The sequence below is a fragment of the Emys orbicularis genome, chromosome 2, assembly GCF_028017835.1.
Source record: "Emys orbicularis isolate rEmyOrb1 chromosome 2, rEmyOrb1.hap1, whole genome shotgun sequence".
In the NCBI taxonomy this organism is placed as follows: Eukaryota; Metazoa; Chordata; order Testudines; family Emydidae; genus Emys; species Emys orbicularis.
Window position 1 is genome coordinate 3,257,288 of NC_088684.1, and position 24,404 is coordinate 3,281,691.

Below are 24,404 nucleotides of genomic sequence, written 5' to 3' on the forward strand. Positions count from 1 at the left end.
AAGCATCTCTGCCATTTCCAAGTTTCCTGTTACTGTTTCTCCCTCTTCACTAAGCAGTGGGCCTACCCTGTCTTTGGTCTTCCTCTGGCTTCTAATGTATTGATAAAAAGTCTTCTTGTTTCCCTTTATTCCCGTAGCTAGTTTGAGCTCATTTTGTGCCTTTGCCTTTCTAATCTTGCCCCTGCATTCCTGTGTTGTTTGCCTATATTCATCCTTTGTAATCTGTCCTAGTTTCCATTTTTTGTATGACTCCTTTTTATTTTTTAGATCATGCAAGATCTCGTGGTTAAGCCAAGGTGGTCTTTTGCCACATTTTCTATCTTTCCTAACCAGCGGAATAGCTTGCTTTTGGGCCCTTAATAGTGTCCCTTTGAAAAACTGCCAACTGTCCTCAGTTGTTTTTCCCCTCAGTCTTGATTCCCATGGGACCTTACCTATCAGCTCTCTGAGCTTACCAAAATCCGCCTTCCTGAAATCCATGGGGGGCACCATGAATTGGGATTCAAATAAATGCAAACCAGGGTGATGGTCGATGTGGATAGACCATTTCCAAGGGATCCCAAAAACCTAAGCTGTAGTATCTGTAACCGGACAGGACACAAGTGGGTATACTGCCCGAGGCTTGATGAAATGGAGTTGAAACGGGACCATCGAAGGGTTAGTTCGGGGAACACCCAGCTGGAGGAAAGCGGTCACACAGCCAGCTTCTTGCCTTGTCTTCTGACTGGCTTGAGCACTGGCCAAAGATGTGAGAGTTGACTCACGATCCTTCCTAGACAACGCTGGTTAACCTGTCAGAAAATCCTGCCTGTTCCTTGTGCATCGACATCACTTAGAGAGAAACTCCCTTGGGCAGACGCCCAATCACCATTGCAGTCCCACTGCCTCCCTCGTTTGAGGACTCAGCTGGAGCCCGGCTCTGTTGCTGGCTCATGGCACTGGGGTGAATTGCACCCTCACCGAATTGCTAGCTCGGTGCACGTCCTCTGGGAAGGGTTGACATTAGGAGGATCATGTCCTCGCTTGGCTGAAGGGGAAGGCAGGTACAAAAGCTACTGACCAGCTGGGGAAAAGGTGAAGAGGGACTCTCCAGCTCACCTGGGCGGCTCAGTCACCGATTTTGTGAGATAGGTAGAAACTTCAGTTCGCTTCCAGGTGGTTCAACAGCTACAGCCTTGTTCTCCGATATTGCCAAGATCTGTGGGCGACTGAGCTTGGGAAGGGAAATCCAGCTGCTTTTATTCAGTTCCCGATGGGTGGTTTATTCAGTTCACGACTGGTTAGTACTTTACAAGCTGACATGGAGCAATGAGGATGTGACCTGTGCTTCTAACGAAGAGTCAAGTTTGCCTAATTTGAATACAAGCTGCCCCCCCTCTGTATGTAACCTTCTACCTTGTAACTAGCAGTAAAAGAAGGGCTGGGTTCAAGTATATCTAATGCCTTGTATATCTTGCCCAACTAAATCCAGTTGAGACCCCGGAAACCTGGGAAAACTAAACACACCCCCTTGACAAATAACTAAATCTGCTTGATCCTCCAGACACCTGAGAATACTGAATGTAGCCTTTGGGTTGGCTAGAGTTTACTTCATTGCCCTTATCCAGTGTCTAAAAAACCCAACTCCCATAGAGACCCAGAATTCAGTCTCTAAGGATTTTCAGCAAGGATTGCACAGGGTCAAAAAGAACAAAAGGAATGAACTTACTTCTTAAGTACCAACTTTACAAAATCTTATGATAAAGAAACATAATAAACAACAACAACTACTACAACTTAATTTCTACAGCATAACATGGCGACTTTATAATCCACCTCCATAATATTGACAGTTCTATGTAACCCTTCTGCCCGTCTGAGTTAATAATAATAAACATAATAATAATATGTGGAGATATACCTATCTCATAGAACTGGAAGGGACCCTGAAAGGTCATTGAGTCCAGCCCCCTGCCTTCACCAGCAGGACCAAGTACTGCTTTTGCCCCAGATCCTTAAGTGGCCCCCTCAAGGATTAAACTCACAGCCTTGGGTTTAGCAGGCCAATGCTCAAACCACTGAGCTATCCAGCCCCCCCCCCCTTTTTTTTTTATAAAAAAAAATATTTTTGGCCGCAGGGCCTGTAGTACCACGTCTCCCCCTGCCAGCAGTGACTGCCCTTCTTGATTCGCACTTCCCTCCTCCACCCATGCTGCAGGGGGAAGTGAACCTCCTACGCCATGGCGATCCGTCTGCGTGGGACTTCGCCCCTTGCTGACGCACTGAGCGGGGCAGCCGGAGCCTCCAGGCAGCTGTCCTCAGCCATTTCTTCCTCCTCCTCCTCCAGACAGGCGGCTGGGGACTCCGGCTCCAGCGGGGGGCTGTGCTCCAGAGACTCCGATTCCTCCTCCCCTGGGTTGCCCCCGTCCTGCAGGTCTAAGCTGCTGTCTTGCAGGATGGTCTCCCCCAGGACAGGCAGTGAGTCGGGGCTGACGAAGAGTGAGGAGGGGGCCTGGCTGTCGTCCGGCAGCAGGCTGAAGGAGCTGGAGTTGTTCAGGGAAGGGCTCTCAGAGCAATCGAGGGTCGAGATATCCGGGGAAGCCTCCAGAGAAGATTTGTCATTCACCAGCTGGGAGTTGTCCATCTCGTAGAGATCTCCGGTCCCTGGGTCTCTAGCCAGAGACTTGAAGGGCTCCAGGGGGTCTTCGCTCAAGAGGAGAAGGTCTGCCAGGGGACCAGCGATGGCAGAGGCGTCACCCAGGCAGTTCCCAGCAGTGTCCGGGGACAAGACGGAAGCTTCCTGGCTTCCTTGGCAGCAACAAGGGCCGAGTTCAGTATCTAGGGGTTCCGTTACAATAACACAATGCAAAACTGGCTCGAGCCCCCACCCAGTGACCTGGGACAATTACATACCACCCCCTGGGCGCCTCTAGGAGGCAATACTTCCCCTCTCGCAAGCACGGAGTCTGAGTGTAGCAAAATCCTTTTAATAAAGGAGGGAAACAATGCGGCATTATGTTGGGGAAACACCACAAACAGGATTCATAACACAAACCATGAGCAAAAGACCTACTCCCAAATAAGTTTGGCAGTGTCCTTTTCCCCTCAGGGTCTTAAGTCCAGCAACCCAAAAAATCACCCAAAGTCCCAAAAGTCCAACACCCCAAAAGTCTCTGTCCCTGGTCAGTGCAGCCCCAGAGTTCAAAAGTTTATCTGCAGAGTTTTACCTCCCAGCCTGAATGGAAATGGGGGGGGCACAGGGGTGTTAAGGGGCACCTTACGTGGTCCGAGGCCGACTGCCCCGCCTCTCCGTGGGGTTCTGCTGCAGCCTTCACCGCGAGCCACTCCGCTGCAGCAGCTGTTCTGCAAACTGCTCTGCTCCGCCAGCTAGGGTGACCAGATCGCAAGAGTGAAATATCAGGACACATTGGGCGAGCGGGGGGGACGGGGGGAGAGGACGACAATGACAGACACAGGTGCACAGAGCCATGAGAGGGGGCCCTAGGAAGCTGCGAGAGGGGTTGTACGGCCCCTGCTGCAGCCCGCACCACAAGCCACAGGGCAAGGACACCTATTGAATTCAATGAGAATTTTGCATGTGAATTGATGTACCTAGTTCTGAGATTATAAAGCCAGAAGGGATCCGGTGATCACCTGGTCTCACTGCCTGTATAGCACAGACATAGAACTTTCCCAAAATAATTCCTAGAGGATAGCTTTTAGAAAAAGCTTTTAGAAAAACACCATGACCCTTAGTATATTGTTAATCGTTAATTACTCTCACCATTGAAAAGGTATGCCTTCTATCCAGTCTGAATTTGTCTAGCTGCAACTTCCAACCGTTGGCTCATGCTCTACCTTTCTCTGCTAGACTGAAGTGCCCATTATTAACTATTTGTTCCCCATGTAGATACTTACAGTCTATAACCAAGTCACTTCTTAACCTTCTTTTTGTTAAGCTAAATAGATTGAGGTCCTTGAGTCGATCACTATAAGGCATGTTTTATAATCCTTTAATCAGTCTTGTGACTCTTCTCTGAACACTCTCCAATTTATCAATATCCTTCTTAAATTGTGCACACCAGAACTGGACACAGTATTCCAGCAGTGGTTGCACCAGTGCCAAATACAGAGATAAAATAACCTCTCTACTCCTGCTTGAGATTCCCCTATTTAGGCATCTGGTCACCCTATTTCTGTATGCATTTCCCCAGGTTTTTTTGTAAAAATCAAAACTGAACTGCCCCAGAAATTCTGGCATGTGGAATCATCGTGAAACTCGCATGGCTCCAACCCTGCCGATGAACTTTAGATCCACTGCACAGACTTCTGCCACTTGAGCTAATGGAGTAAGTGATGACAGAGGCAGTAGGTTGTCATCCTATATGTGATAGATCAGCTCTATAGGGGGATGAGACACTTTTTTTGCCACTGGGTTTCACAGATATCTGCTGACAGAAGAGGAACTGTGAAACTCAGGAATCCTGGGTCTATTCCAGGCTCCTGAATGGAGTGGTCTCTAGTAGTCAAAGACCCTTCTTCCCCGTCCCCTCCAGTCTATGTCTACCCTATTGCTGTCTAACCCACCCCAGCTCCTCATCTGATTTCAACTGCCCCCCACTACCGCTCTGGATTCCTTGTCCCAGTTTCCTGGTCCTGTCTCACTCTCCTCTCTCCCCGCCCCCATCCCTCAGATGGGATGTTCGTTCCAGACTGGCAAAATTACAAGGCTTCCCAACATTTCAACACTTCCCATTCTAAATTTTCGGTTGCTTAACTATAGGCTAGCTCTGCCTACAACAAAGCATATTCAGAACCTCTGATTAAAGGGATTATAAGTGTAACAACCTCCATCATAGCTAGTCACCAAAGACTGAACCTGAGCCATCCAGACTTAAAAGCATGAGCTTCTACTCAGACCCGGCTCTAAGTTTTTTGCCGCCCCAAGCAAAAAAAATTTTGGCTGCCCCCCGTCCCAGCCCTGGGCTCCTCGCCGCACCCCCCTGCCGCCCCAGCCCTGGGCTCTCCCCCACACACACACACCCTGCCGCCCCAGCTCTGGGTTCCCCCTACCCCCCCACCATTACCCCCCACACACACCTCCTGCCGCCCCAGCCCTGGGCTCACCCACCCCCCCACCTGCACCCTCCTTCCGCCGCAGCCCTGGGTCACTGGTAACTCGCTCCCAGGGCAGGTCATTCAGCAGGAATTTTGGATGTGCACAGAACACAGACAGGATTGGTTCCCATATGGTTACAGAACTGCAGTAAAGTGGAACAATTTTCAGCTTGTGTGACTGGAGGATATCTGGATGCATATTATAAGACTGTCCTACATAAATGAGGAAAAGTTGAGGTGCCTTTATTATTCTTTTGTTCCACTATTTCTTTCTATGGGGAATTTGCCAATGCAATATCACTGTCTTCCTTTTAAACAAACAAACCAAAAAAAGGCAATGGCTGTTGAAAATAGCAATTCCAGTCCTAATAACCACTGGGAAGCATTTCTTGCTCAATTTTAACCTACTTTTTCTACAGCAAGTTACAGTGGATCAGTATATTTGATTTGGGAGAAATGAAGTAACAGCTGCCCAAACTGAGCTTGAGCACTCCTGAATTTTGAGGTGTTCAAATCTGGAAGGTGCTGGGGGAGGGCGGGGGGCCTGTGGATCCGCAGGGGAGCACGGCAGCATGTATGCAGCAGCGTGTCTGGTGCTGCGCAAGGCCAGACACGCTGGTCTGAGTGGCACGGTAAGGGGGCTGGGGGGTTGGAGAAGGGGTAGAGGGTTCCGGGGGGGCAATCAAGGGACAGGGAGCGGGGGGGTTGGATGGGGCGGAGGTTCGGGGGGGCAGTCAGGGGCAGGGAGAAGGGGGAGTTAGATTGGTCAGGGGTTTCGGGGGGGCAGTCAGGGGACAGGCAGCAGTTGGATAGGCATGGGAGTCCCAGGGGTTTGTCAGGGGACAGGTAGGGGGTGCAGTCCTAGGGGGGAAGTTGGGGGGGTCTCAGGAGGGGGCAGTTGGGTACAAGGACCAGTGGGGCTTAGATAGGGGGTGGGGTCCTGCGGGGCACTTGGGGCAGGGGTCCCGGGAGGGGGTGATCAGGGGACAGGGAGCAGGGGGGGTTGGATGGGTTGGGGTTTCTGTGGGGGGTGGATGGTGGCAGGGTGGGGCTACCCTCCCTCCCCATGGAGTGTCCTATTTTTTGAATGTTAAAATATGGAATCCCTACTCACAGTGCAGCTCTCCATTCATAGCAGGCTGCAGCATGAGGTCTCAGCTTCCTCACTCCCTCCCCCTCTTTCCTGTTGGTAGTGGCCAAGGGAATGCTGGGAAATGTAGTTCTTTCCCTGCTCCAGGGCTGGCTCTATAGGCAGGGAGCTAACCAAGGAACTACAGCTCCCAGGGCCCCCTGTTGGTTCTCAGCTCCCATGCTGGATCCCTGCCGCCCCTGCAAATGGGCTGCCCCAAGCACGTGCTTGCTTTGCTGGTGCCTAGAGCTGCCCCTGCTTCTACTACTTGAGTTCAAGATACAACTCCCTTAGCTGGTAGCTATACAGTTATCCTCTAAAAATCCACCAGAGGAGGGCACAAAACACATGTTGGACAGTGAATTACAAAAGTGCCAAATATTATTATTAGACCTGCAATACTTTTCACAATGAACATCAGCAGGGGATAAACTGGGAGTTTAAGAATATTTGGAAAACAATTTTAGAATAACATTCAGTGCTGTGGTTTAAAAGAAAAAAAACCTGTTAAAACTCATAACTTAGCAGCATTCAGTGTTTGAAAAAAACCAACTTCTAGGAGCTCTGGGATACAAGTTAAGAATGTTGAAACAGGAAGATGTTATGCTTAGTTACCACTTGGGCAAGGCGGCATGCTATGTAATACTTGCAAGATTTCACTGTAATGTTTTACAATATATAGCAGCGCAATGCTGATTCCATTGATATTGTTGAGCAATTCATGCTGATTTTATTTCAGCCCACATCTTAATAGTTTTGAATACAAGATCACAATTTTCAGCTCAGTTGGTCTGAACATGCAGAGCTTTAAAACTGCTATGCTCTAAACTGTATATTAACTACAATTTTATAAACCTGCATGTCAGAGAACTGTGTGCCACTACTACTAGACAGTGGCACAAGGCAATTCAGTGTGAATCACAGCAATGTAGGACTGGAAGGGATATCAACAGGTCATCTAGTCAAACCCCTGCACTGAGGCAGGACTGAGTAATAACACTAGACCATCCTTGACAGGTGTTTGTCTAACCTGTTAAAAAACTCCAATGACTGCTATTCCATAACCTCTCTAGGTAATTTGTCCAGTGCTTAACTACCTTTACAGTTAGGAAGTTTTTCCTAATGTCTAACCTAAATCTCCCTTGCTACAATTTAAGCCCATTGCTTCTTTTTCCTGCATGTCCAGAGTGGGACGGGGGTGGGTCCAGGCAGTGGGATTTGGGGAAGGGAGGTCGAGGAAGTCGGTGGGTGTGTGGGGATGGACCAGGGGAAGCAGGATGGAGGAACTGAGGGGGACAGGACTGGGATTGGGGGAGTCGGGAAGGGCTGAGGGGGATGGGACAGGACTGGGATGGGGGGAGTAGGGTAGGGGCTGAGGGGAGCATGAATGGGAAAGGGTAGAGAGAACTGTGTAGAGTGGGGTGGGGCGGGGGAGACAATGGGGCTGGGCTGGGGAGGGGCGGGGGGTTGGGGAGAGGGACAGGGTCTGGAGGGGATGAGACAGAGGGGAGCAGGACTGGAATGGGGGGAAGTTGAGGGGGTGGGACAGCAGGGGGAGTGATGGGGGTGGGATGACGGGAGAGGCTGAAGAAGAGATTTGGGGTGGGGTAGGGCAGGGACTGAGGGTAGTGAGTTCGGGGTGGGAGGTACAGGGGGAACTGCGGGGGAGGCTGAGGGAACAGGGTCAGGGTGGGGGCTGAGGGCAGTGGGTCGGGTCTACACTGGCACCTCTCAGCATTGCTGTGCCGGGCGGCAGACCTGCGCCAGCGCTACCCTGGCGATGGAAGAGTCCTCAGTGGAAATGCAGACTTCATGACACAGACCCTCCTCGTCACTTCAAACCTGGCACTGCTCTAGTCAGTCGCTAGGCTCTTGTCACTTTCAAACCCATGCAGGGTATCTGGCTCTTTTCAGTGCTCAGGTTAAGAAAAGCCTCTGCATTTTGTGAGGGCTTCAGCATCCACATTCCTACTTCACAAACTGTCTGCCTGACACATTGCTCCCAGGGCATTCATCTTTATTCATTATCGGCAGGTCCATCAGATTAACGAGCAACACAGGGGGAGGCAACACAATGGTGTCAAGGATTTTTAATTTTTCAAACCACTTTGGCCTCAACAGGGATAACAGCAAATCTGGACAGAGCAGATGGGTGTCGGGATGGGTTTGGGTATTTATTTATTTATTTATTTAAGTGAAAATGTTTGGGTTTGAGCAAAGGCTGCAAACTTCCCTTTGGAAACCTCTGCTGATCTTTTGCCCCAGGGGCTAACGACAGCCTGGAATCCGGGACAGATTTCCACATCCATGCAGGGTGAGATGATCGGGGGCAGGGGAGGGGAGGGGAGGGACTGTGGGGGAGGCTGTTGGAACAGGGGCAGGGACTGAGGGCAGTGGATTGAAGGTGGGGGGCACAGGGGGGACACTGCGGGGGAGGCTGAGGGAACAGGGTCAGGGTGGGGGCTGAGGACAGTGGGTCGGGTGAGATGATCGGGGGAGGGGAGGGACTGTGGAGGAGGCAGAGGGAACAGGGTCAGGGGGGCTGAGGGCAGTGGATTGATGGTGGGGGGCACATGGGGGACTGCGGGGGAGGTTGAGGGAACAGGGTCAGGGTGGGGCCTGAGGGCAGTGGGTCTGAGGGGAGCCCCCCCAGAGGGACCTGCCAGGAGGCCAGGTGAGCCCAGAAGTGCATACCTGGAGTGGCTCCCGGGAAGCATCCAGCAGGCAGGTCCCTCCCAGTCCCTCTGGCCCCTTCCTAGGGTCGGGTCGAGGGGAGGGGGACAGGGCCGGGGGGGGGGGGGGGCTCTCTGCCCGGCGACCGCTGCCTGCTGCCGGAGTCTATAAGCCCCGCCCCGCTGCAGCACGCAGGGCAGCAAGACCTCCTCGCTGCCTCTCTGTGTGCCCGGGGCAAAGGCAGGGCTGCGCTCTGCAGGCTCCTGCCGGCCAGACGGGGGGCCCCGTGGGCTGGCGCCGCCGCACCGGGAGCTCAACTGCGCGCTGCCCCAGGGCCCAGGGAGGGAAGGTGAGTGGCGCCAGCGGCGCCGGCTTGCTGCGGTCTCCCTCATATAGGGTGACCAGACGTCCTGACCAATGTAAGGTCGGGACGCGGGACAAGTTCCCTAAAATCGGGACTGTCCCGATAATATCGGGACGTCTGGTCACCCTACCGCCAGCCGCTCCGCTCCACTCCACTCCACTCCACCAGCCGTCCCAGTCGTTCTCTGCTCTGCCAGCCACTCAGCAATATATCTTCAGCCCCCCCCCCCCACACACACACACACTTAACACAGCACTCAGTGATTTCAGCTCTTAATGATTTTAGCTCTTTAGCAATTTCAGCATGTAGTAGGGGAGTCTCAGTGCTGGTACACCATTGGCCCAAAATGAATTCAGCTCATTGGCCTGTAACTAGACCCCTAAGTGAATCAAAATTAACTCTGATATGCCACAGTGGAGAGAGAAGGAGGTACAATTGGTGTTTTGGGCCCTGAAAAGGGGGCCCATACCATCAAGTACAAATGCCTATTCCCAGCCTCTCTCAGTTCACTGGGTTTTGGAACCCATGTCCTTTGTCTAGCCAGTGCTACTTAGTTGATGGCGAGTCCCTCTGTCATAAAACGGTTCCACTGTCCTTGATTCACATAATCAGGGTAACAACACTTTATTCTTCCTGCCCCAATTACAGAGAAACTGGGGATCCCACAGCAGCCAAAGTGACCATTTGGGCTGCTGTGGGCTCATGTTAGGCGGGGTGGGTGTGCCTATGCAAACAAGATCAGTCCCTGAGGTTCTTTTCCACAACTCGCCACAATTCACCACCAGATGTCAGGGTAGAGCTCATCCTGACTCTGCTTACATATGTATGTTTCTGGTGATTCCATTTCCCTCTGCCACTGTTCTCCCACGAACAGTTCCTGTCATAGCATTATCCTCCATAATGGCAACTATGGCATCATCTATCTTCCCAATTTGGTGTTTGATAGGCTTAATCGCCTCCACTCAACTTTCCCATCATGTGGCACTCAGTTGTTTCAGTGTCAGAGAAGATGGTCCCAGATGTTGGTTCAAAATTTGCCATCGATGAGTTGATGCAGAGAAAAATACATAGATGCTTTGAATTACATTAAAAAATTCAGCAGCCTCACTAGAAGCTGATGCTGCATCACTGACCACCAAGGTCAATGAATGAGAACTGCATGGGACAAAAAAAGCTTGAGGGTTTAACTCTCGGATCCATGTCTGCACTCCTCTGTTCTTTCCTCTCATGCTGGCACCATTATTGTAGCCCTGACCTCTCATGTCAGCTATCGCAATTCCCATCTCTTCCACCTTTTTAAGAAGCACATTTGTCATACCAGCTCCTGTAGTATCATCAATGTCAATAAATTCTAGAAAATGCTCTCTGACAGTCACCATTGCAGGGACATTTTCACTAGGTTCTGTTGTTACAAAACGCACCAAAAATTACTAAGAGCTGAAAGCACTGAGTGCTGGGGGGTGGTCTGAAGGTTTGCTGAGCGGCTGGTGGAGCAGAGCAGTTTGCAGGATAGCTGGAGCAGCTCACGGGATGGCTGGTGGAGTGGAGCGGCTGGAGTGGAGCATGTTTGCGGGATGGCTGGTGGAGTGGAGCAGCTGGCGGAGCAGAGCAGTTCGTGGAACAGATGGAGCGGCTCATGGGACAGCTGGTGGAGCAGAGCGGCTGGCGGAGTGGCTTGCGGTGAAGGCTGCAGCAGAACCCCACGGAGAGGCGGGGCAGTCGGCCTCAGACCATGTAAGGTGCCCCTTAACACCCCTGCACCCCCTCCCATTTCCACCCAGGCTGGGAGGTAAAACTCTGCAGATAAACTTTTGAACTCTGGGGCTGCACTGACCAGGGACAGAGACTTTTGGGTTGTTGGACTTTTGGGTGATTTTTGGGTTGCTGGACTCAAGAGACTTTTGGGGTGTTGGACTTTTGGGACTTTGGGTGATTTTTTGGGTTGCTGGACTTAAGACCCTGAGGGGAAAAGGACACTGCTCGTGGTTTGTGTTATGAATCCTGTTTGTGGTGTTTCCCCAACATAATGCCGCATTGTTTCCCCCCTTTATTAAAAGGATTTTGCTACACTCAGACTCCGTGCTTGCGAGAGGGGAAGTATTGCCTCTTAGAGGCACCGGGGGGAGGGGGGTATGTAATTGTCCCAGGTCACTGGGTGGGGGCTCGAGCCGGTTTTGCATTGTGTTATTGAAACAGAACCCCTAGGTACTGAACCCGACCCTTGTTGCTGCCAACTCAGATGGGCAGAATGGTTACACCTAACTTTAAATTTCTGTGTGGCTTAGTGTTGTGGCATGACATACTGTTTGAAATAAATGTTGTAAGCAAGAGACTCCAAGGTGTTGACCTTGATATATCTGGAGCAATGGAACAACTGGACAAAGCAAAGTCATATCTGCAGTCTTACCAGTCAGATGAGGGATTTCAAAATGTTCTGAAGAGTGCACAGAAGTTGGCAGAGGAACTTCACACTGAAGCTATTTTCCCACCCATTCAAGAATACAAGAGTCACCGAAGAAGAAGACATTTTGATTACGAGGCATGGGATAATCCCATAAGCGACCCCAAACAACAGTTCAAAGTTTAATTCTTTAACCCGGTGCTAGACTGTGCAATACAGTCAGTTGAAGAACGTTTCATGCAGCTCAAGGAACATAGCAGTATATTTGGGATGTTGTATGATATTCCAAAACTCCTCACTATACCTGAAGAAGACCTACACCAGCAATGCAGGGCACTAGAGACAGTGTTGACACATGATGACATGCGCAATATTGATGCAAGTGATTTAGGTGATGAACTGAAAGTCGTTTCAAGATACATTTCAGCAGGATCAACTCCAAAGGCTGTTCTGGAATATATGTGCACAAATAAGATGACCACCCTCTTTCCAAATGCTTTTGTTGCTCTGCGCATACTTCTAACACTTCCTGTAACAGTTGCCAGTGGAGAACGCAGCTGTGATGGGTTGGATCACAGAAACCCCCTTGGGAGCTGCCACCCGATGTGCCAAGACTACCCCTGCTTCTGTTTTCCCTGCCAGCTCAGGACTCCAGCACCCTGTCTTGCTGAGCGAGACACTCCAGTCTGGCTCCAGACACAGACCCAGGGTCTGAAGCACTTGTCCCAAAGCTGCAAGTTTATCTGAAAGCAGCTCACAGAGGTGTGCTTGTCTTTAGCACTCAGATGCCCAACTCCCAATGGGGTCTAAACCCAGATAAATCCGTTTTACCCTGCATAAAGCTTATGCAGGGCAAACTCATAAATTGTTCGCCCTCTATAACACTGATAGAGAGATATGCACAGTTGTTTGCTCCCCCAGGTATTAATACATACTCTGAGTAAATTATTAAATAAAAAGTGATTTTATTAAATACAGACAGTAGGATTTAAGTGGTTCAAAGTAGTAACAGACAGAACAAAGTAAGTCACAAGCAAAATAAAATAAAATGCGCAAATCTATGCCTAATCAAACTGAATACAGATAATCTCACCCTCAGAGATGCTTCAGTAAGTTTTTTCTCAGACTGGACACCTTCCAGGCCTGGGCACAATTCTTTCCCCTGGTACAGCTCTTGTTCCAGCTTAGGTGATAGCTAGGGGATTCTTCATGATGGCTTCTCCTCTCTCTGTTCTCTTCCACCCCTTTATATATCTTTTGCATAAGGCGGGAACCCTTTGTCCCTCTGGGTTTCCACCCCCCCTCACTGGAAAAGCACCAGGTTAAAGATGGATTCCAGTTCAGGTTACATGAGCACATGTCACTGCAAGACTTCATTACTCACTTGCCAGCACACACATATACAGGGAGACTCACAGGTAAACACAGTCATCTGCAGACAATGGGAGTCATCAAGATTCCAAACCATCATTAATGGCCCACACTTTACATAATTACAATAGGCCCTCAGAGTTACATTTTATATTTCTAGTTTTAGATACAAGAGTGGTACATTTATACAAATCAGATGATCATACTCAGTAGATTATAAGCTTTGTAATGATACCTTACAAGAGACCTTTTGCATGAAGCATATCCCAGTTACGTTACATTCACTTATTACTGTATTTTCTCTAAAACTATCCCAGTTACATTATATTGACTTATTATCAAGTTTTTATAAAACCATTATAGACTGCACAACGTCACACCCTCCTCCTGAACTTACTGCCAGAGACTTGGACACTGACCATGGCGGAGGCAGTATACCTAAAATTCGTTTTTGGGCTCCCCTGTGGGGCAGACACTCCTGTGTCCCCCAAAAGGGAAAGAGACCCTGATCCAGCTGTAGGCTCACAGCTACCAGCTATGAGAGACCTTTCGCTGGCCAGCAAAATCCCCCCCCCCCTTTCACTCAGGTTGGGCTTGCTTCCAGCTAGAGTCCTTGGGGTTTGTTCCCACCGCAGCAGTCACCAGGACCCCAACTTCCAGCTCCAGGATACATGTCTCTGTGCACCTCTTCCACTCCATTACAGCCAGGTCATGCTTCTGGGTCTTACTTGCTTTGTCTCTTTAGTCCAGGCTGGTGGGCAGCCTTTTCTTTTTCCAGGTCAGCCTTTTCCCAGGCAAATTGTACATCAATTTCCATTTGTCTTCCCTTGAGACCATCACTCGATGAGCTGGGATACCACAGAGAACACCTTCCTGCCAGAACAGGCACCCCTCCCCTCCTGTCTTGCTAGGTTAGACACTCCAGTCAGCTTCAGCACAGACAGAGGTTGGGCCACACCCATCTGCAGTTCACTGAAACTGAGATGCACTCAGCTCAGGGGCTTCTTAGTTAACAGAGACTTTCCCAGCGCCCATTGTTCAGTCTTTCTGGGCAATTTGCAACTTGTGTAGTTTTAGCTTCTTCTTGTTAGCCAGTTCGGCTCGTTTCCCCCTGGAGCTTGTTCAATTACCCCAAGGAGGCACGGAGACAAGGATACGGGCACCAAGTGTTTATTTACGATCAGCTGACGGGTGCTCTATCATGGCCACTGCCAGAGGAAAGAGACACACCTTACTGGCTCAGAATGCCCTCTTATATACTAGTGTACAAACATGTTTACGTGCAACGGTATACATTTCTTAAATTCCTTTTTGGACATACTAGGGGTCTGTTTAACATCTTTCCCCTAGGTATTTTTGTGTACGTGTATCTAAGAGAGATTACATACATGCAGAGATCAACTGGGATAATAAACAGAGGGTATGGATTAACTGAGGTGATAAGCAAAGGAATGCCCCGAGCGAATAGCTGTCTTTAACTATTTCTCTATCATTCTGATCTTCAGTCTTACTTATTTTGCTTCCTTTTCTGTCCCTACTTCCCTTTCCCGAAATAAGCAAACAGAAAATAACAAACCAGTAACCACTTTGTCTGTTCTTCAGCCACCACACTTAAAACTCACTTAAAATCACTACCAGTATCTCAAAGCAATCAGCTGTGCACAGATCGTGCTCGACTACGCCACTGTGATGGGTTGGATCACAGAAACCCCCTTGGGAGCTGCCACCCGATGTGCCAAGACTACCCCTGCTTCTGTTTTCCCAGCCAGCTCAGGACTCCAGCACCCTGTCTTGCTGAGCGAGACACTCCAGTCTGGCTCCAGACACAGACCCAGGGTCTGAATCACTTGTCCCAAAGCTGCAAGTTTATCTAATAACAGCTCACAGAGGTGTGCTTGTCTTTAGCACTCAGATGCCCAACTCCCAACTCGGCCTTGCAACCATCTCAATAGAGCATGAGCTGGCCCAAACGTTGGACCTTCAGCAGGAAGCAGTTCAAATCTTTGCAACCAAGAAGGCACGGAAAGCACCACTTTGATTATTCAAACAGATAAAAATGCCAGTGTTTACTATGCAGACAAGAAAAGTTCCATTTGCTGTTCAGGCGTTTGAAATTTAAGTGTTACTTAAAATTTTTGAACAAGGCATTTTAAGTTGTTAGTTCTCCTTTATTGGGGTAGGTAGCAGAGCAGTACCATGAGAGGAGTAGAACAGGAAGAAGGCAGAATTGAGACCTTTCAAAGTTTTGGTCCAAGAGAGGGGGAATGGGGGCGTCATTTGAGCTCCCCGCCTCAGGTGCCAAAATGTTGTGGGCCGGCCCTGATGACATAAAGGATGAGTTGGCCTGGATTGACAGTTCAAATGAAACCAAGAAAAAAGAAGGTACACGTTCAACCCCAGTGTAGTCTGGTCCTATTCCAGCCACCGCCCTGGTGACCCCAGGGCCACAGCCCATGCAGATCAACACAACACAAAGATGCCTAATGGATTGGGAGAAGGCGTATTGGTGATGGAACGGCCTTTGCTTGCACTTTGGTGGGTAACACCATTTTGCAACCCAATGTCCCCTGAAATCCAGACCTGAAGTAGATTCAGAAATCTACCCTGTCCAGCCCCATTAAAGGGGTCATGGCTGGATGTAATTACAGAATTGGGCTCCCCGGACAGATCTCGTCTTCTGCCTACATGCATTTTAACAGCTCTGGTCTGTTGCCATCCCCACCTGCAAGTCTTGTTCCATCTCTGCATCTTGTCCACAAACTGAGGTGAACTGTACCCAGGTTGTACTGGTGGATTCTGGAACCTCTATCAATTTGATGGATGCTGGGCTCACAAAAGCTAACCAAGTTCCAGTACAAAGAAAGCTCACCCAAGACCTAGTCGATCAATCAATGGTAGGATGCAGTCCTCAGGTCCTGTCACCCACAAAACTGCGCCCCTTTGGGTCAAAACCCAAGACCACCAAGAAACTCTCCAATTTAACTTAATTAACCCAACCCACTTCCTCATCATACTTGGCATCCCCTGGCTCTCAGTTCATGATCCAAATATCTCCTGGAAGACATGAGAGGTACAATTCTAATGGAGCTACTGTCAGAAATGATATCTAGCCATGTCAAATGCCAAGGAAACAGGGAACAGCATGGAGAAGACTATCACCTCCTGTGTCCAGCAAATTCAAGGTAGTAATGGCTCACAAGTTCCTGCAAAATATTGATACTTTATCGTTGAGTTTGATAAGAGAAATCCTAATATCCTAATTCCACCCCATCAACCTCCTGCCAGGGGCCAAAATTCCTTTTGGACAGATTTATCCCATGTCAGAACCAGAACTCAGGGCCTCCCAGAAATACCTTGATGAGAATCTGGCAAAAAACTTTATCTGTCCATCTTCATCCCGCCCTGGATTCTGTTTGTCCAAAAAAAACAAAAACAAAAAAAAGAGGATGGCTCTTTGCATAGACAACTGAGCCCTGAACAAGATCACCATCATGAAAAAATACCCCTTTCCTTTAATCAGAGAAATACTGGAGAGATCCAGCTCTGCTAGAATATTCACCAAGCTTCATCTTTGTGGTACTTACTCTATGTTCAAAAGGGCAATGTGTGGAAGTCAGTGTTTCGCACCCAGTATGGCCATTTTGAATACCTCGTCATGCCATTTGGTCTTTCCAACTCATTCTAGCTCTTTGTCAACGACGTCTTGAGGGGCGGTTTGTACCGGTTTATAGTGATCTACTTAGATGACACCCTCATCTTCATGGAAAACCAAGCTCCTCATGACCAACATATCTATTTGATACTTGAACATCTTCGCGTGAATGGCCTGTATGAGAAACCCAAGAAGAGTGAGTTACCCTACACCTCAATTGACTTTTCAAGACTATATCATATCCCACAGTAGTAAGTATGGATCCTCAAAAGGTGTCTGCAATTCTGGAGTTGGCAGTGCCGAAAAATGTCTGTGACCTCCAGTGCTTCCTGGAATTTGCTAACTTCTACTGGCAGTTCATCAAGGGGTTTTTGAAGGTGACAACCCCAATTACCCAGCTGCTCTGTTTGGCCACAGGAAACCCAGTCAGCCTTTGATCAACTAAAAGAAGCATTTACATCAGTGCCAGTCTTGTTCACCTCAACCCAATGAAACTCTTCATTGTCAAAGCAGATGTCTCTGATTATGGAATCTAAGCCGTGCTATCACAGTGATGTGGGTCCCTGAGTGTTCTCTATCCATGTGCATTCTATTCCCAAAAGTTGATGCCTGTGAACAAAACTACAAAGTCTGTGGCATCAAAGCTGCCTTTGAGGAATAGTGTCTCACTTGGTAGATGTGTGGTTTCCAGTTCAGGTACTTACAGATCACAAGAATTAGGAATACCTGTGAACTGCAAAGGCTCTGAATCAGCGCCTGAGCCACTGGTCCCTTTTTTTCTCTCCCAATTCGATTTCACCCTCACCTGTTGCCCTGGTACCTCCAATGGTAAGCCTGACATCCTGTCTTGCAAGGGTGAGTACCTGGACAATAGGAATAGACCCCTGAGTCTGCACAGTCTTGAATCTAGCCATTTTGTCAACATACTAGTGAACAAGATTCACTGTCCCTTGTGAAGTCTTTCCTGCTTCACAATACATTTGCAGTAAAATTGATGTCCACCAGTACAGATCCAGCCTCTGACTCACGCCTCTCAGTCAAGAATGATTGGATCTGTATCCCCGATGGTCAACCGTGTCTGGTCATACTCCAGCTACGTCACAACTCGACCCTGGCGGGTCACGTTGGTCATGGGGAAATGATGAAACTGGCCTCTCACAATTTCTGGTGGCCAAAATTACATTTGTCTCTGAAGTCTTACATCAACTTGTGTGATGTATGTGCTCAGACAAAATCCTCCCATGCCAAACCCCTGGGCATTTTGGTTCCTCTGCCGACTCCATTCCAACCCTGGTCATCTATCTCTATGGGCTTTATCGTCAACCTCCCCTTAGCTATGCTAAGAAGGGTGCCTGAATTGGGGAAAGCAGTTTGGCCAATTTGGTCTGCAAGGGGGCTGGCATTGGGGGAATGGAAAATTCTCAAGCAGGACAAAAGAGACAGGTGTGTCAGGGTTCCCTCCCCACTCTGAACTTTAGGGTACAGACATGGGGACCCACATGAAGACCCCTTAAGCTTACTTCTACCAGCTTAGGTTAAAAACTCCCCTATTCCTTGGATTAAGTAACGCTGCCACCACCAAGTGATTTAAACAAACATTTAGGGAGGGCCATTTGGAGCCTTACCTTCCCCAAATATCCACCCAAGCCCCTACACCCCTTTTCCTGGGGAGGCTTGAGAATAATATCCTCACAAATTGGTACAGGTGAACACAGACACAAACCCTTGGATCTTAAAACAATGAAAAATCAATCAGGTCCTTAAAAGAAGAATTTTAATTAAAGAAAAGGTAAAAGAATTACCTCTGTAAAATCGGGATGGTAAGTACTTTACAGAATAACAAAAGACTCAAGAACATAGAGGATCTCCCCTCTAGGCAAAACCTTAAAGTTACAAAACCAGGGATAAACCTCCCTGTAGACAAAACCTTAAAGTTACAAATCTAGGGATAAACCTCCCTCTAGACAAAACCTCCCTCTAGACAAGGAAAATCACAAGCCAAAATAAAAGTAAACTAATGCACTCCCTTATTATTACTTAATAATTCTAATTGAGTTGGATTGCTTGCCTTCTTGATCTGTCTCCGGCAAGCACACAGGACAGACAAAGAACAGACAAAACAAAGCCTCCTCCCCCTCCCCCCCAGATTTGAAAGTATCTTGTCCCCTTATTGGTCCTTTTGGTCAGGTGCCAACTAGGTTACCTGAGCTTCTTAACCCTTTACAGATAAAAGAATTTTGTGCCTCTGGCCAGGAGGGATTTTATAGTACTGTATACAGGAGGGTTGTTACCCTTCCCTTTATATTTATGACAAGGTGACTAAGCAGGAGGTTATAAACGGGCAGGTGTTGATCACTGTGCTCTCTCCTGCTATTTTCACCAGCTCAAGCTGAGAGGAGATGCATGTAGGAGCCTGATGAGGCAGGGGGACCCTATCTTTCTAAACACAGACCTACTCCCCAAGGATTCGCAAGGGAAGCTAGAGAGAGGCATTGGGGTTAGGAGATTTGTTGTTTCTTATATGATCTGTACCCTCTGTCTATTTCTCATGCTTAAGTAAGGAACACTAATACATTAGACACCTGTGTAAAATGTCTGTGAGTGATGTGCTTCACCTACCATGTGGCCCCTTGAACAGATAACCCAGAAGGCTCACACCTTTGGGTGCAGCCTATGAGAGGATGTGTTTAAGCTACTGGGGAGTCAGAGGAGTCAGGACTGAACAGGGGCTAGGCAGCTGGTCCAGCTATCAGGAGGGGTGTGTGACAGGAGCACTCAGAGGCGACACATGGGGAAGGGGGCACATGGAGTCACGTGGCCCCCAGATTTCTGCCAACTGGGACCCCTCCCTGCAGCCTTGGGGAGAAGAAGCGGCAAACAGCTGGAAGACAGTCAAAAGTCAGGAATGATGATGGAGCAACCACTGGAAGGAGTCTTGATCTGCAGTAGAGTCATAGCTTTACTTGCAAGAAACAAATAAAAGGTGGTTCTGTCACAGTCATTAATGGGATAACTCACACTGCTGTGGTGAGACTATGTCAGACAATATCAGACCTATCAGACCTATTCTACAACTCCCGTGTGAAGCCCAGGCCTCACCGATAGACCATTAAGCTTTGACTTTGGAGATTCACTGTTGTTGGAGGAGTGGAAGGATCATCTGAAGGAGAAGCTCAGAGAGACACAAAGCATTCTCCCCCTCTAGGACTGGGATGCGGGATGTGCAAAGGGAGTGAAGCATAATATTACACCGCAAGATCCATGACCTTTTAGGGATTTTAGGAAAATAACTCTCTCCGAGATGGAGGATGCATGACGTCATCTCTGGGAACTGCTAGCAAATGGCATCATTGCAGTGATCCACACAGAGATCCAGGAGCTCAAGAGTAGACTATAACTCTGGCTGATGGAATAAGAACGATCTGCCTCATTTGAATACAAGTTCGACTCCAATCCCTGTAACCCCTTCTGCCAGGTGGCTAACACAGCAATAAGTGGGTGAATACATGTAGTGTCCCTCTTGACAAACAACTAAACTCATTCAAGCTCCCACCCAAAATTCTGAGGAAATGAAACAGCCCTGAACATACAGAACTTTGCCACTTACAAGCTGCCTGAGACTTTGTGCAAACAAGGAACTCTTTATCAGGAGGAGAACAGTCCAACTTGAAATAACATAGTCACAGCATATATATGCAAATAAAGAGTAAAATGCCTGCCCTGCCCTCCAGTAATTTTGGCAGCCGTCCATCTAACTCCCTTCCCATGTGCCCGTGAGAAGATCTCCCAGGTGAGAACCCCTTGGCCACACCACCTCCCTCATCCACCAAGCCCTGCTCATGGTTGGCATCAGGGAGTAGCAGTCATCCAAATGTCTGTTTGCAGATCTGTCTCCAGTCCCAAGGCAGCTGCTTGTCCAGAGGCGTCATGACCTAACCCAGCTTAGTGATTCAGCTTTATTAAGATGCTGGCTGGGTAGGGAGGGCCTCACCAGAGTCCACCCACTTCTCTGCAGCGGCTGTGCTCTGTGTTCTTTCTTGCCACAAAGTCCCCTGCAGCAGCAATTGCAGTAAAGTCCTCACTCTTTGTTATCTCTCAGAGCAAAATCTCCAGAGGAATTATGGGTAGGTTTCCTATACAAATGAAGCTCTGTGACAACACTTTTCAGCAACAGAGGGACTAGAGAGCTCTCCCCCCTCAGGAGCTCCTGGCCGGCCTGTAGGGTTTACATGGAGAGGGGATGTGGCCAGCTGGGATACGAGTCGCTGTCTTTCACAGTCTAGTCGTGAAATGTCTCTTGTGGTTTCAGGTTTGTTCCCAACTCAGAGTCCAGAAAACACCTTAGAACTTCCCAGATGGTGCTAAACTGCTTTTGGCTCCAGCTCTGACCTGAGAATTGGAGGTGGGCGATTTATTTTTTCAGATGATAGTAAATTCACTGAAACATGCATGTTGCGGTGAGCCAGAACTAGTCACAAATTTGACATGAATTCACCAAATAAGGTTTTTTTGGGGAAAAAGAAGTTGGTACTGAGGCACCATTCACAAAATGAATGGAGGAGCTGACAGCCCTGGCACCTGTCTTATAATCTTTAGGCCAGTGGTTAGGGTTAGAATTGTCCTAACAGAAGGGAACTGATCACAGAAGTAAAAGTCAGTGGTAACTTAAGTACCAGTGATTATGACTTGATCACATTTAAAATGTGCAAACAGAATAGAGTCCAGACCAGTAATATACATACTTGGTGCTTCTTCACGAGGGCCAATTTCACAAAGCTGAAAACAATTATGAATGGAATCAACTGTGAGGAAAAATTTAATCAGAAAAATCTGAATAATTGGGAATCATTTAAGAACACCTTAGTATATGTCCAAAAAGCCACAATTCCGCAGTGGAGGAAGAAGGCCATGCTGGTTAAAAAAACAACCTGGTTTAGAGAGGAAGTGAAGGCAGCTGTAAAAATAAATAAATAATAATAATAATAAAAATACAACAAATGGAAAAAAGGGGAAATGATAGTAATGAATATAAATCAGAAGTTAGAAATTGAGGAAATTGCTAATGGAAGCCTAGGGATACAAGGAGAAATCTAAGGCCACCAGCGTTAAAGACAATAAGTCATTTTTTAAATATACTGTATTAGGACATTAAAAATGTTGTAGAGCAATTTTTAAGAGAGAGGGGAAAGCCGACTGCTGCAGAGGGGCATGTGGATCGGACAGAGACCTCTCTTAGAGGAGAGTCTAATGATAGAGATTCTCTAGGTTCTAGTCAGGAGCAGAGGATGGAGGAGGATAATGTAAGGGTCAGATCAGATGAGAAACATTCACATAAAAAGAATCTGACACATCAGAAAAGGGCAGACAAATAAACAGTGACAAGTTTTAAAGTGCTTGTACACAAATGCTAGGAATCATTCAAAAAGGGATAGAGAATAAGATGGAAAATATCTTATTGCCCTTATATAAATCCATGGTACGCCCACAGAGGCTAGGACTTTTCAGCTTGGAAAAGAGGAGAGTAAGGGGGGATATGATAGAGGTATATAAAATCATGAGTGATGTGGAGAAAGTGAATAAGGAAAAGTTATTTACTTGTTCCCATAATATAAGAACCAGGGGCCACCAAATGAAATTAATGGGCAGCAGGTTTAAAACAAATAAAGGGAAGTTCATCTTCACACAGCGCACAGTCAACCTGTGGAACTCCTTGCCTGAGGAGGTTGTGAAGGCTAGGACTATAACAGAGTTTAAAAGAGAACTAGATAAATTCATGGTGGTTAAGTCCATTAATGGCTATTAGCCAGGATGGGTAAGGAATGGTGTCCCTAGCCTCTGTTTGTCAGAGGGTGGAGATGGATGGCAGGAGAGAGATCACTTGATCATTACCTGTTAGGTTCACTCCCTCTGGGACACCTGGCATTGGTCACTGTCGGTAGACAGGATACTGGGCTGGATGGACCTTTGGTCTGAGCCAGTATGGCCGTTCTTATGTTCTTAGGAACAAAAAGAATCTTGACAACCTTTTACTCTGTATAAAGCTTATACAGGGTAAACTCATAAATTCTCCACCCTCTATAACACTGATAGAGAGATATGCACAGCTGTTTACTCCCCCAGGTATTCGACACTAACTCTGAGTTCAGTAATAAGCAAAAAGTGATTTTATTAAATATAAAAAGTAGGATTTAAGCGGTTCCAAATAATAACAGACAGAACAAAATAAGTTACCAAGCAAAATAAAAATACAGTAGGAAACTGAATACAGGTAAATCTCACCCTCCGAGATGGTCCAATAAGCTTCTTTCACAGACTAGACTCCTTCCTAGTCTGGGCCCAATCCTTTCCCCTGGTACAGTCCTTGTTCCAGCTCAGGTGGTAACTAGGGGATTTCTCATGACTGCAGCCCTCTTTGTTCTGTTCCACCCCTTTTTATAGCTTTGGCACAAGGCTGGAATCTTTTGTCTCTCTGGGTCCCCACCACTCCTTCTAAATGGAAAAGCACCAGGTTAAAGATGGATTCCAGTACCAGGTGACATGGTCACATGTCACATGTCCTGTGAGACCCCCAAGCCTTCATTCTTCCCAGCCTGACTCACAGGAAGGCTTGCAAGTAAACAGAGCCGTCTACAGTCAATTGTCCTACTTGATGGGAGCCATCAAGATTCCAAGCCACCATTAACTGCCCACACTTTGCATAATTACAATAGGACCTCAGAGTTATATTTCATATTTCTAGTTTCAGATACAAGAATGATATCTTAATTCAACTAGGATGAACACACTCAGTAGATTATAAGCTCTGAAATGATACCTTACAACAGACCTTTTGCATGAAGCATATTCCGATTACATTATATTCACACTTATTAGCATATTTTCATAAAATCATATGGAGTGCAACATCACAACATAAATCAAACTGTTACTACAGGAACTTGGCCGTACTCCTCCACACATTAATAGTCACCTCGTGGCCCAGGCTCGGGGCTGGGCACCGCTTTGTTGCCGCTGCCTGCTCACGGTCACTGTGCACAATATAGGGGTGAAATTCAGAGCGGCTGCAATCCCAGTGCCACCAATGGAGTTGTGCCCAATTGCACCCGCCTGGAATCTGGCCCCATATCAGCTGTCAGCTCTGCTCTTCCACCCTCCTGGGGCTCCTCAGGGTCAGAGGCATCCCAGAAGGGCCCAAGCAGCTGCAGAGTTCGTGGATGGACAGGCCAAAGCCAGCCCCGCTCTGCTGATGGCCCAGGGCTAGCAGTGACAGCAGGGCAGCTGGAGGGAGGGCTGTGAAGGAGCGTTGGGTTGAAGGGGGAAGGGAGAACAGGCACCTCAGCCCCAGGTTGGGAGAAGGGGCAGGGGAGCCAGAGAGCGGGTTGTACTCAGAGGGGGGAGCAGGCTGGGGAATGGGCAGCGGGCGTTGGGACGAGGGAAGGGCTGGAAGCAGCAGCAGAAGAACTGGATTAATCCAAAGCCCTTCTGGGGTTTGGAGCCGAGGCCCCTCTGACTCGTGTGGGATCAGAACCACGTGGCCTGTAGGGGCAGGGAAGGGGAGGGGAGACATGGGTGATGGAGACAAACGACCGGAGAGATGCAGGAAGGGACCAGTGGAGTTTATTAGGGGACAGTGGGAATTTCTGCACCAAACCCCACTCCCCAGCGCAAGGAGAGATTCTTCCCATCCCCTCACCGTGGACTGTGTCACTCCTGCTTC

General features: G+C 48.2%; 1 protein-coding gene across 1 annotated transcript; it reads right to left on the reverse strand.

Annotated features, from left to right (window-relative positions):
* Positions 1 to 2,089: 2,089 nt before the first annotated feature.
* Positions 2,090 to 6,860, reverse strand: LOC135875194 (bromodomain adjacent to zinc finger domain protein 2A-like). The gene is given in 2 exon segments (XM_065400188.1): positions 2,090 to 2,787; positions 6,842 to 6,860. Coding segments are annotated over 2 exon segments (717 nt in total).
* Positions 6,861 to 24,404: the final 17,544 nt, after the last annotated feature.